Source organism: Grampus griseus (assembly GCF_964374135.1).
Source record: "Grampus griseus genome assembly, chromosome: 10".
NCBI classification, from domain to species: domain Eukaryota; kingdom Metazoa; phylum Chordata; class Mammalia; order Artiodactyla; family Delphinidae; genus Grampus; species Grampus griseus.
This window is the reverse complement of record NC_139004.1, coordinates 69,278,559-69,291,180: the sequence shown is the minus strand read 5'-3', so window position 1 is coordinate 69,291,180 and position 12,622 is coordinate 69,278,559. Positions and strand designations below refer to the sequence as shown.

The window sequence follows — 12,622 nt, the reverse complement described above, 5'->3', positions numbered from 1 at the left end:
TTTAAACTGCCACTTAGTGAAAATAGCCAAAATGTTGTTTAAAAAAACACAGAAAGATGTCTACGGCACACGGTTCAGTGAAAGGGGCAAGTTACAGGACCATCTGTGCTGGTCGATCTAACGGTGGGGACCAGTGAGCGTGCTGTCTGTGCAAATGCAGGTTCTCGTGTGCACAGATGAGGCCGGAAAGAACAGGCCCCCGTTGCCACACCTGCTTCCCTCTAAGAAGAGGGATGAGAGAATGGTCTTATTTTCTAAACTTTGATATTATATGAATTCCTTACAGTGGGCAAACATTGCTTATGTAATCAAAGTATATTAAAAACAAACACCACCCTGAGTCGGGACTCCACAAACCTGGCTGGAGTGCCGGCCTTCCTTATCATGGTGGGGCAACCATCCCCAAGTCCGTCTCCCACCAGCTCCTGTGAGGCCAGCCCCGGGCAGACGACGGCTCCCAGTACTGCCCAGGGGAGCGGGTGTCTGCCGTAACTCCAGCACCGGGCCCTCTCCAGAGAGGGCGGCTGTCCTGGATGCATGTTTACCATATGCAGCTCTAACTGCTGCTGTTTGCCTTACACCTTTTACTTGAATGTTTCCCATTTTGAACTTGCACCCTGAGGTGGTCTGACTGTGCTGAAAGCAGTTTTAGAAATCAAAATTTGAAGACACAACCTTTCAAACAGGACCAATAAATTCCCACGCCTTGTGCTTGCAAACAGCTACGGCATCTCTGGTTTTCTGCCCACCCCGCAAATCAAACATTGCAGTCAAAGGCATCAAGGTGGCATGTGCAGCAGGGGGGTGCCAGCTATGACAACCTTGTACACTGAGGGGGCAGCTTCCCAGTGCGAGGCGGGCAGCAACAATGCTCACAGCCTCCAGGACAGCTGATCTGATGAACAGAAGACAGAGGCTCTCCCCAGTGGTCAGAGTTGGAGTTTCAGGTATCCTCCCCTCTCTTTCTTTGGGCAGCAAATACTCCCACTTACAGGGATTATTGATCATTCATAGTTCCCACAGTAAAATGCCTTGCTTTTCTGGCCAGAATTTTAGAATGAGCTTCCTTGAAAAGGATTACATTTTTAATGCTACTTTTTAAAAAAACTAATCGCTGACAATGAGAAGAGTTTAAAATAGAATTTCAGGCTTTCAGATTTTAATGGTCCCAGCAAAACTCCATTGTTAACTCAGAAACAGCTGCATACGTCTAAAAACATCACTTTGAGATTCGGCAGCGCCTCTTAAGAAACTTGAAGCTCAGCAAAAAGTTAAATAAATTATCCTTGAAACTTTCCCAAAAGCTGAGGAACTAACTTCCAAGGGAATCTTGTCCATTCAGTTAATTGTGTAACACCAGCTTTCTATCAGGAAATTTAGGGAAATGGCGTTGTACGTAATCTGTGGACGCACAAAGCCAGAGCTACCTGTCACCGTAGCTACCAGACAGGCATAAAGGAAGGAATATCTCTCCTTCTGTCTTCTTCCAAGTGTGATATTCAGCGTGCTGGCATTCAGGAGTCCCCAACGCCGGTGTCACACTGGAACCTCCAGGGAGCCATGCTTGGGTGCCACCACAGACCAGTGAATCAGTGTGGGGTGGGGCACGGCACCAGGATGCGTCCTCACTCCCCAGGTGACTGTCACGTATCGGGTTGGCCAAAAAGTGCCTTTGGTTTTTAAGTAAAAATAAAAGACACATTTTTCATTTTCACCAAGAACTTGATTGAACAATGTATTCAGCCTTTTGTTCCACTACCTTCTGCCATTTTTCAGGCAACTTCATAATTCCATCTTCCCAAACTTTTTATCTTTTTGAGCAAAAAACTGTTCCAGGTGCCTTTTAACAGTCTTCCAGGGAACTGGAAATTTATCCATTAAGAGAATTTTGTAAAGACCTAAATGAACGGAAATCCGAAGGTGCACTGTCTGCTGAACGTGGCGGGTGAATCAGAACGTCCCAGCCAAGCTGTGACAGTTTTTGCCTGGTCATCAAAGAAACATGCGGTCTTGCATTATCCTGATGGAAGATTATGCGTTTTCTGTTGACTAATTCAGGACTCTTTTCATCAAGTGCTGCTTTCAGTTGGTCTAATTCGGAGCAGTACTTGTTGGAATTAACCGTTTGGTTTTCCAGAAAGGGCTCATAACAGAGGACTCCCTTCCAATCCCACCATATACACAACATCGCCTTCTTTGGATGAAGACCGGCCTTTGGTGTGGTTGGTGGTGGTTCATTTCCCCTGCCCCATGATCTCTTCTGTTCCACATTATTGTACAGTATCCACTTTTCGTCGCTCATCACAATTTGTTTTAAAAACAGAACGTTTTCCTTACGTTTAAGTAGAGAATTGCATGTGGAAATACGGTCAAGAAGCCTTTTTTCATTTAACTTATGTGGAACCCAAACATCAGAGCAATTAACATACCAAGCTGTGCAAATGATTTTCAACGTTTGATTCGGATATTTCGAGTATGTTGGCTATCTCCCGTGTGGTATAACATTGATCGTTCTCAATTAACGTCTCGATTTGATCACTACCAACTTCAACTTCATGGTCTACCTGACCGTGGAGCGTCGTCTAGCAGGAAATCTCCAGCGTGAAACTTCACAGACCACTTTTGGCACGTTCGATTGGTCACAGCGCCTTCTCCATACACTGCACAAATCTTTTTTTTGCATTTCGGTTGCATTTTTACCTTTCTTGAAATAATAAAGCATAATATGCCAAAAATGTTGCTTTTCTCTTCCATCTTCAATATTAAAATGGCTACACAAAAATTCACCAAATTTGATGTCTTGTTTTAAATGCACACTGATATGACAGCGATCACATACAGTCTAACAAAATGGTTTTGAATGAAGTTGAAGACAACTAAGTGCTACCAGAGCCATCTTACAGAAAAAGCCGAATGAACCTTTTGGCCAACCCAATACAGCCAGAGTTGGGTACCACAGATGCAGACAGTAGATCAGAGAGAAAAGATGATGTGAGTGCCTCTCCAAGCACCTGATTTGACATCTGTTCTCTGACACCAAGCATCACCAAACTAGAAATGGACTTCAAAGGCCAGAAGGCTGTGCTACCATATCTCAAAAGTGACCGAGTCAACAGATCTGTTTTCCATCAACACTTGAGAACCTTATAGTTCTTCAATATGAAAGTACAGGGATGATCCGAAAAGGGGTCCTCATCCTCAGGTTGAGTAGAGATCTAGTACTTCTCCAAAAAGAATTCTGTTTAGGTCAAGTTTTCTTGGAGTTTAACGACAACAGCAGCAGCAAGTACTGTGACGGCTATGACGACTCTCACCAGGTATCGAACATTTAACCCTCATGACCACTCTGTGGGCAAATAGCTTTTGCCCCTTCCTGCAGGCAAGGAAACTGGGGCTTAGAGATGTTCGGTGATGTGCCTAATACTCCAGTCCAAATTCCAAGTCACCAAACTCAGTTGCAGCCAACTCCAGAGAAGGGACATCAGCGTGCCTCCTGGCCCCGCCCCTGCCTTCGTTGGGCTTAAGACACCTGCTGTTATTAATGGCTTCCAAGAGTGCCCTTTGTCTAGGCTGAGCCTCAGCCATCAGGGAGGCTTCTTCTCACACTGTCAGTTAATTCCTGAATGTCTGGGAAGAAACTGTCCCAACGCATCCATGACCCAACTGAAAAGGACACTCGATGGAGTTAGCATCCTGAGACAGTGTGGACACAGTCAGGAGCCCGAGCGAGTGCCCCACCCATTTTCCAGAGAGAATGCAGGGCAGGGCTGGGGTCGGGGGTGAGTCTCACACACTCGGGGAGGACAGTGGCAATGCCCACACTTCACTGCCTGCCAACAGGTAACAGAGACCAGACCTGGTGTGTGCAGGTGGTAAGTCAGCCACTGTTCGCTGGCGAGGAGGACCACGTGGGCCGAGGTGAGCCATTCTCCCCTGTGTTTCTGGCTGTGGCAAGGAGGAAACGGTTGGCGGCCACGGGAGGCCCCAGGGAAACCCTGACAGCACTGCTCCTCCAGAAGGTTTGGGCTGCAGGGAAGGTGCTCCTTGGGAGGAGGCTTGGGGTCTCTTCTCAAATCAGTTAAACCTCAACATGGTTCCCACAGCCTGGGATTTACGTCTTCATTTCCAACCGTCATCCGTCAAGGCTCTGGGACTCTGACTACTGGGGAAATACTGTAAGCCTCGCTCCACAGGACACCCCGGCACCTGGCAAAGAAGCCGATGAAAAGCCAGGGGGCACTGGAAGGAGGTGCCTTTCTGGACCAAGCACGGAGCTGGTCCTGCACGTTCACTTGGACATCACTGCGCAGAGCAGAAGCCACGATGCTGACGTCCCCGAGACACGGCGTAGCTTTCTGGGCATTGGAGCACCAGTTGCACAGTGAATTCTGAGGCTCTGCAACTTTTAAGGGGCTTTATTTCTTTCCTTGATTACTCTACTAAGCAATGCACTTAAGGGTTTTGAACATGTGGACCTCTGCACCTTGCTTATGCCATTTCCTCAGCCTAAAAAGCACTCCCCCGCCAACCTTCCATAGCCAAAGGCTGCTCATCCCTCAGAGCGCAGCAGGGACACGGCCTCTCCGCGGGGCCTTCCCTGCTTCCCCCACAGCCCGCACCCCCATGTCCTTCTGGGCTCCCACAGTGGACAGCAGGCCCTGGGTTAAGATGCCAGTTTCTCCCCTCTGTCTCATACTAAGGTACCACAGCAAGGTCTCCAAAGGTAGAGGCACTGATTTTGCCATTAGACGTGCCCTTACAGGCAGTGGCAGGACACAGGGAACGGGCTAGGACACAAGAGTGGACCCTCAGGATGACTGGGAGACAATGGCTCAAGCCCAGCAAAAACCCCTACTCCTCAAATCACGGCCATAGAAACATCTAGCACAACAGATGTTGGCTCTGCTAAGGTAGATCCCTGTCTGTTTCTAGAGGTGGAGCAATGAGGAGACAAAAGGACATCCACCTACAAAAGAGGGCCCTGCTCGGCCCCTACAGGACACACCTGCGCTGGCTGGGCAAGGTGCTCTGCTCCAGAGAAAGGACAAGACCTTTGCCCGTTTACACATAACAGGTGATGGGCGGGGCTTAGGAGAGCAGGGCAGGGGGCTGGCGGTCCTCTGCAGGGCAGCGTCAACACCGCAGCTTGGGAACAAAGAGGGAAAGAGGGGGGCAGGCAGCCCTGAGCTGCAGGCTTGTGCTGGCCATGCTGTAGGGGCAGAAGCTCTGCGAAGGTCATGGGATTCTGGTGTGAACGCCCCAGACAGAGCTGCGCCGAAGACATGCAGACACTCCTTACACCTCATCACAAAGCGGTCACGTCACGGGTGTGGAACTCCCATGAACGTCCACTTAGAAACTCTCATCCCATAGTCGACAAACCTAGTCTAGAGATCTCCCCAGTTCCCTCGGCCTCAGGGGGCAACCCCCAGGCTTTCCTTGAGGAGGCAGTGGTGCAGCCTGGGAAGCAGGGGGCCTGCGTGCACTGGCCTCCCCCCACCGTTAGCATACAGGACTGAGTCAAGTGCGCATCCCTGATGACAGGAAATATCTCCACGGAAGCACAGACTCAGAGTCCCAGGCTTGGAGAATCGCGAAGGCCGTCTTGGTCAAGAATCCCCTCCACCCTGGGTCTCAGCCTCAGCTTCCACTCGGCCACCCTCCCTGCTTCGTCCCACCCTCACCTGCACACCCTCGGGGCTCCAGCTGAAGGAAGAGCCCATCACGGCCTCCCCGAGCCTTTGTCTGCCCACCTCCACCTTCTCACACCACTGCCTCGACTCAGATTGCTCTTCCTGACACATCTCAGGTCCATTTGTCCTTCAAGGCCCAGGCCCCGCGAGCCCACAGCTATGCCCTAGACCCCTAGGCCACCCCTTCCTCCTCTGGGCACACTGCCTGCCTCCTCGCCGGACCCGCATCTCCGTCTCCTCGGGCCGCATTCACCTGTGTGCGGGCCCGCCCTCCCCAGAAGGAGCAAACCACGTCCTCCCCCGTCACGAGTCCGCCCGGCATCCCGCACCCAGCCTTGCTGAACGAAGGGCTGACTGCATGAAGTTGGAGGGGCTCCGCTCCGGGGGGGCCTACCCAGCCATCTTCCACGGGGCGGGGCCTAACCGGCGTCCCCAGGCCTCTCAATGGACCAGCGCCCTCGGTCTTTACTATCAGCTAGTCTAGATCTGCAACACATCACCAACACCTTAGTCGACTCCACCGCCGAACTTCGATTTCCACTTTTACCTGAGGCACAGGTGGCCTCAGGAAGAGTAAGAGCAAGAAAAGCACACGATGAAAGAGAGGCTGTGGTTGACAATGACAGTGAACTCCAGTGCTGGACCGAGCAATGCCCAGTGTCCCCGTGTGGGGTACCAGCTGGACGGGCTCTGGAGCGGCCCCGCTGACTTACACGCCTCCCAACACCGCCCTAGACAGTGAACTGTTGTCTTCCTGGCCGGTGATGGGCTAAGCGTGTGATGTCCCCCAGCTGGTGCAGGTGGGGGCCACCGCAAGGAGCAGAAGGGACGAAGGCGCCCTGCTCTTCAAGGCCCCTTCCAATAACTTGCTCTAAATTGGAGGAAGCACAACTTCGTCTCCTCTGGCGCAAGGGTGTCTTACTGCACCCCTGCCGCAGAGAAGGGGCTTACTCCATTCCAGAGGGGCACACGGCACATCCGGCTGACCCGCCCCGACCACAAAGCCACAAGACGAGATACTATCTAAAGCCCACACCCCAGGCAGAAATCCAGAGTCGGTGTAAACGCACAGCTCTCGCTGATGTGCAGGTCAGGGAACCGGAGGGCCGGGAGGAGGCCTCAGCCTCAGACCAGGTCAGAGGGAGAGACACCTGCGTGGGCAGGCATCTGAAGGGCACACAGGCTCTGTCTGGTCCCGAGCAGGAGGGGCACCACCTACTATTTCGTTTGCTTTCCTCTCCTCCTTCTTCTTCGTTCTCGGGATCAATATCTTCTGCTTGGGTGATCCAATCCAAGTAGCCCTTGAGATCCTCTTCCAGCTGCTGCTTCTCCCGCAGCTTCTGGAAGTCTCCCCGTGCTTTCGCCTTCTCCCTTTCCTTGGAGAATTCTCTGGGGGAGGCAAAGAGAACAGGCACAGGTCAGGACGTCGCCGGGTACCCTTGCCGAGAGCCGTCTGCCCTGCTGCACAGCAGTGTTGCAGCAGGACACACGGCACCGAGTACAGCCACACGAGCACAGCAACGGGGGCCACACACGTGGACAGGACACACGACAGTGCCTTCCCAAGCAAGACTGTGGGGGTCAGAGTTGCAGAGACCACACCAACGCACATGCACCGTCCCTCAGAAAACGAACTCCCTTCAGGAGCTCCGTGCTCCCAACAAGCCGAGTCCCCAAACACCACGAGCTGCCCGTGACCCCCCACCAGGGGCCTGGACTCAGAGATGCCCCACCTCCCCAGAGTCTCCTCAGATAGCCGGCATCACGCTCGAGAGAGAAAGGATTCACGAGGGCCAAGCTGTGGTCACAGAGGGCTTCTTCCATACTTGGAGGGAACGCTCACTGTTCCTAACGTGTATTGGCCCCTTTGTCCAAACCAGGAGTCCTGAGACCCCAGCTCCCCACCCGCTGCAGTTCTGGCCAGAGTGGTGGACAGGGTCATAGCAGACCCACCTCACAGCCCCGTTCCCCCTTCCCAGACAGGAAATGGAGCACCCACGAAGCACTGCTATCTTTCTTAACCCTCGCTTCTCGCCACGATCTTTTCCCCAGAAGTGCTCCCTATAGAAGGGGAAAAGGCAGTATGATTTGTTGCCCATTTATGGGAACACCTGCCCTGGAAAGGCTCTGGCAGACATGGAAATGTTCCCAACTGTTCGTTGTTTACTCTACCTTTCCCGTCTGCAAGCCTGGATGTCTGCGTATATACAGAATCCCACACTTGCTCAGGCAAGTCAGGAGGTCAGGTGGATGATTACCCAATTCTCATATACAAGGAACCATCTGCGTTTCCAACCGTGAACCGTTAAAGGAGCCAAGTTGTGTGTGTTATGGATTTGGGAAGTATGATTAAAAAGCAGCTAAGAAAGCGGATGAGATGACAGGCAGTGCAGCTTCTGCACACAGACCCCTGAACGCGGACGGACTCTACGTCTGCCTTCCTTCCAGCCCAAAGCCAGCACATCTCCCTTGCAGGGACCTCATTAACCCAACCCAGCCCAAGCCAAGCGACGAAGGGGAGGTGACCTGCTTACCTAAAAAGCCAACCTCTACTATCTCTCCCCACCCCCCAACTCCGGACTGTCGATGGGCTGAACCGACACTTGAACACCCAGTGACACTAATGCTTCAGGTAAGAAACCAGAATCCTCACCAAGCTGCCACCCTCTCCCCCGGCCCCGTGAGAAAGGACAAACTCATCGCCCTTCGACCACATCATCCAGTTTTCAGATGCCCTGGGATCTGTCCTTGGCTCTGTTAGGGCTGGTCTGTCCCACCTTCACCCACTGGCAAGTGAGGAGGCGGCGAGGCTGTGGGGCATCCTGAGCCCGGCTCGCGGGGGAGCTGACTCCAGGGAGTTCGCGTGGGGAGCCGAAGCCCATCAAGGACCAGAGAAGCTTCCTGCACTCTCAGCCCAGGACCCTTCCTCCCGGGGAGAACACCTTCCCTCTCGAAACAGAAAGGCCTTTGCAGGCAGCATCTTGCTGCTCACGCAAACCACACCGAGAATGACGTAGGGCTTCTCAGCCTTGGCTTCCTGAGATACCGGCCACGCGTAACTCAGTCCGGGGTAGGTCCACAAAATGAATCTGAGCTTTGAAAATATCACACCTGAACCACAATCTCATTCTTGAACAAGTGGAGGCCTTGGAGTGTCACGTGTCAATATGAAAATGCATCATGTAATCTATTCTCTTAAATACACTATAAAGACCAAGTCTGTGGGCCTTCAATTCTATTGTTTACCAAAAGTAGCCCAGCACAAATCTTTCTGCATATTTTGACTCTGAACTGAGAGTATTCAATTCACATGATTATATACAAGCAGGGTATTCTTATCTTGGTTACATATATCATCTGAGTTCTTGAAAAAGAAAATTACTACGAGAGCAAAAGAGTCACCCTTAAGTTTCACAGGGGATTTTGCTTTAACATCATATTTCATTAAGTTTTTTTACATTAGAAATCCAAAACCCCTCTCTCTAAAAAGCTGCATCACTGTTGCACATTCTTGGTTGTTGGGACACAGCAAAGCGTGCATAGGTAAAATCCTACTGTGACTAAAATTTCTGAGAATACAAAACACTGCCGATGGGACTTCCCTGGTGGTTCAGTGGTTAGGAATCTGCCTTCCAGTGCAGCGGATGTGGGTTCGATCCCTGGTCAGGGAACTAAGATCCCACATGCCACAGGGCAACTAAACCCATGCACTCTAGAGCCCAAGTGAACAACTAGAGAGCCTGCACACCGCAACTACTGAGCCCGCATGCTCTGGAGCCCACACGCTGCACCGAAGAGCCCACATGCCGCAGCGAAAGATCCCACACACCACAACGGAAGATCCCACGTGTCACAACTAAGACCCGATGCAGCCAAAGAAATAATTTTTTTAAATGTTTAAAACAAAAAAACGCTGCAAAGTCCTGGCTTGTAGCCCATTTATTTTAAATAGTAATCACTATTATAACTGTTCATGTAACAAAACTGTTAATATAAATGCTCTGAACTGATTTTAGACAGTTCTGAATGGCCTAATACTTAGCAGGTGCGTAACATTTACTGATTTGGACAGAACTGAGATTGACAAGGCATAAATCTCCTTCTGCTGGCTCTGAGACACGGCGGAAGTGAAGGGAGGTGGGCTCTTTGTGATAAGCTCAGCTGTCCCATCGGTCCTCCCAGACCACTCTGGGCTCTAAGTCAGAAGACCTGGACTCTAGTCCCCACTCTGTCACTTTCCTTTTCTGAGCTTCAGTTTCTTCACCTGTGAAACAGACGTGCTACCTGTTCTCCTGTCTCACAGGGCTTAAGTCAGACATTCAATAAGATGCTATTGTGAACATCACAAAGCACTGTACAGTTGTGAAGTGCAAATGTATAACATTTAGTTGTTGAATCTGGGAAGAATAAAAGGCAATTGGAGGAGGTTTCTCAAGTACCAAAGGGAGAAAAATTGCAAACCGCTATGAATGGTCTCTAAGCTGAATGATGCCAGTGGAATAGGGGAAGCACAAAAGGACACATGGCATCAAAGTGGGCTCAGCGCGACCCTGATAAGCCAGCAAGTGCGCCGTCAACCCTGTACCACTATCTGCTCAGTGGAAAATAAGTCATTCCCATCACAACAAACCTTGCATCCCCGGAAATCTCACCTGAGTCCACTGAATCTTTATCAACCTCAGTGGACGATGAAAAAAACCGTTTTCCATTTCACTTAAGAATTTATCATTCTAGAAGCCTATCACTAAGGGATTAAATAAGTCACTATTATAAAAGTTAATGTAACAAAGCTATTGGTAGAAACCGTCAGACTTTCACAAGTGACTTAGGAATCTGACAACCCACATGTGATAGAAGCCTACCTGTTCCAGATCAGAAGGGGAAAAAACAAGAAAAAAGATTTTAAGAAGTGCTTGGACAAAAAAGCACATATATTGTGCTACCCTTTGGATGCAAAAGAAGAGGAAATAAGGAAACAAACACTACTGTAGGGTGTATCTGAAAGATAAAGCACAAAATAAAGGATGAGGACAAAGGGAGCAGAGGGGATGAAGTAGGAGTGACACTTTGTCTATAATTTTGACTTTTAGAATCATGTTAACGTTTTACACATTAAAATTTTAATTAAATCAACAGGGGCAGAAAGGAGGGAAAATACCCCTGAAGTGGAAGTGAACTGATACAAATGAATCCGACTGTACTTCAAATGAATACCATAACCACCCTGAAGGAGAAAGACAAAACTAGTGCAAGTAGTTTATCAACATTTGACTGCATCCTCTCCATCCTGGACAGGACTGGGGTAAGGGCAGAACCACAGACAAACGCTCAACTCTTTTTAGTCAGTTTGGTTTTTTGTAGTGATAGGGATGAAACCATGCTGAAACTATTTTAGACGTATTACAGGATTTCACAAATGAGTTAATGCGTAAATGCAGTTGGGAGCCAGTGTTCTCCCTGTGGAAGGACGGATATAGAAAGACGGGAAGGGGACCATTAGAAAGAGCCCTCTGGGGATGGACTGCAACTGGGATACTGATGTGAACTCATGATTTCTAAAGATGTATGCATATAACTACATGTATAAAGGCAGGTACGTGTATGTAAATGCATATACCTCCTAGCTCTGTTGGAAAGATCTAGAAACAAAGATGCCCCCACACCCAGTAGTCAGGAGCACACCTGGCACCCAGATCTCAGTCTCTATTACCATTTCCCATTAAAAGGACCAGTAGTCTTTGGAGAAATGGCTGATTCCAGGGCTGGGGCAGGGTAGACACAGGACTAAGAGAGTAAGAAAGTGCTTAAAAAACAAAACAAAACAAAACAAACATGATGGGGGCATGAGAAGCACCTCACGGGCCAAATCTGGGATAATGTGAGCCCCCGAATAACTAAAAACAGTAAGGAATTTTAAAATATTTTAACAAACCAGTCCACACCCCCTATAGACAGATTAAAGAGCAAGCAAGATAAAATATTAATAGAATATTAAGTGAATTGGAGTAAAGGGTACCTGGATTGCTTACTAAGATATTCTTATTCTTGCAACTTTTCTGTATATTTGAAATTACTTCCAAATAAAAAATTTATTAAAGTGTTTGGAAAACGTAACCGCTCTAATCAAATGCAAACTTATGTTGTTTTACATTCATTTCCGCTCGCCAGGTAGACTGCAGGCTCCTTGTGGGAATGGACAATGCTGTCCATTTCTTTCTTTCCACATCTCTCTCCTCCGAGAGAGCCCCTCTTCAAGCAGGCACACAGGAGACGAGGTACAAAAAGACATAACACACAACAAAACGAGCCCTACTCCTTAAAGAGGCCAGAAAGCACCAGGACAGAAAGCCCACGGTTCCTGGGACTGGCCTGAAGCCTGAAGCGAATGCGTCTGAGCCTGTGGATAGCATCAGGAACAGCCTCTACCACCAGCCTGCCATTCCCCCTAGTGACTGCCAGGCTTACGGGGTAGAGTTTCTGTCTCAGGTTGTTAGATTCCCTCCAGGTCTATGTCCTGTAAGGAACGATTTCTCAGGGAGGAATCTCCCTGCCAGCTGGACCTGAGAACCCCCCAGGGTCTCACGCTGGCCAGGCTGCACACACCTCACCCATCGAGGCAGCTGGAGGGGCTGTAGCTGGAGCATTTCCTCAGGGCCTGCCTCCCTCTCGGCTGGTCACCAGCACTGCGCACCTGGACTCCCCCATGGTGTCATCCTGCTCAGAATGCCTCAGGGCTCCTCACCGCTGCCCTCAGGAATCAAGGTCAAACACCCTGGCCCAGCACTCAAGGCCTTCCAGCCTTCCCCGACCTGCTATCCCAGCTTTGCCTCCCCTTCTCATAAATGCACACCTTGCGCTTTGGCTACACTCCTCTTTGCTTCGCCAACCCTGTGAGCCTTCGTCCACAGAACTCTGTCCACCTGAGCAGC

General features: G+C 50.0%; 1 protein-coding gene across 5 annotated transcripts in view; it reads right to left on the bottom strand.

Annotated features, from left to right (window-relative positions):
* Positions 1 to 12,622, bottom strand: part of CACNA1D (calcium voltage-gated channel subunit alpha1 D) — a gene marked incomplete at its 5' end in the record, with an annotated part of 447,563 nt that overhangs the window by 97,860 nt on the left and 337,081 nt on the right. For all 5 annotated transcript variants that reach the window (XM_082664922.1, XM_082664924.1, XM_082664926.1 and 2 more), the window contains one exon: positions 6,913 to 7,082. In XM_082664922.1, the coding sequence (XP_082521048.1) occupies positions 6,913 to 7,082 (170 nt within the window). The remainder of the gene's footprint in view (positions 1 to 6,912; positions 7,083 to 12,622) is intronic.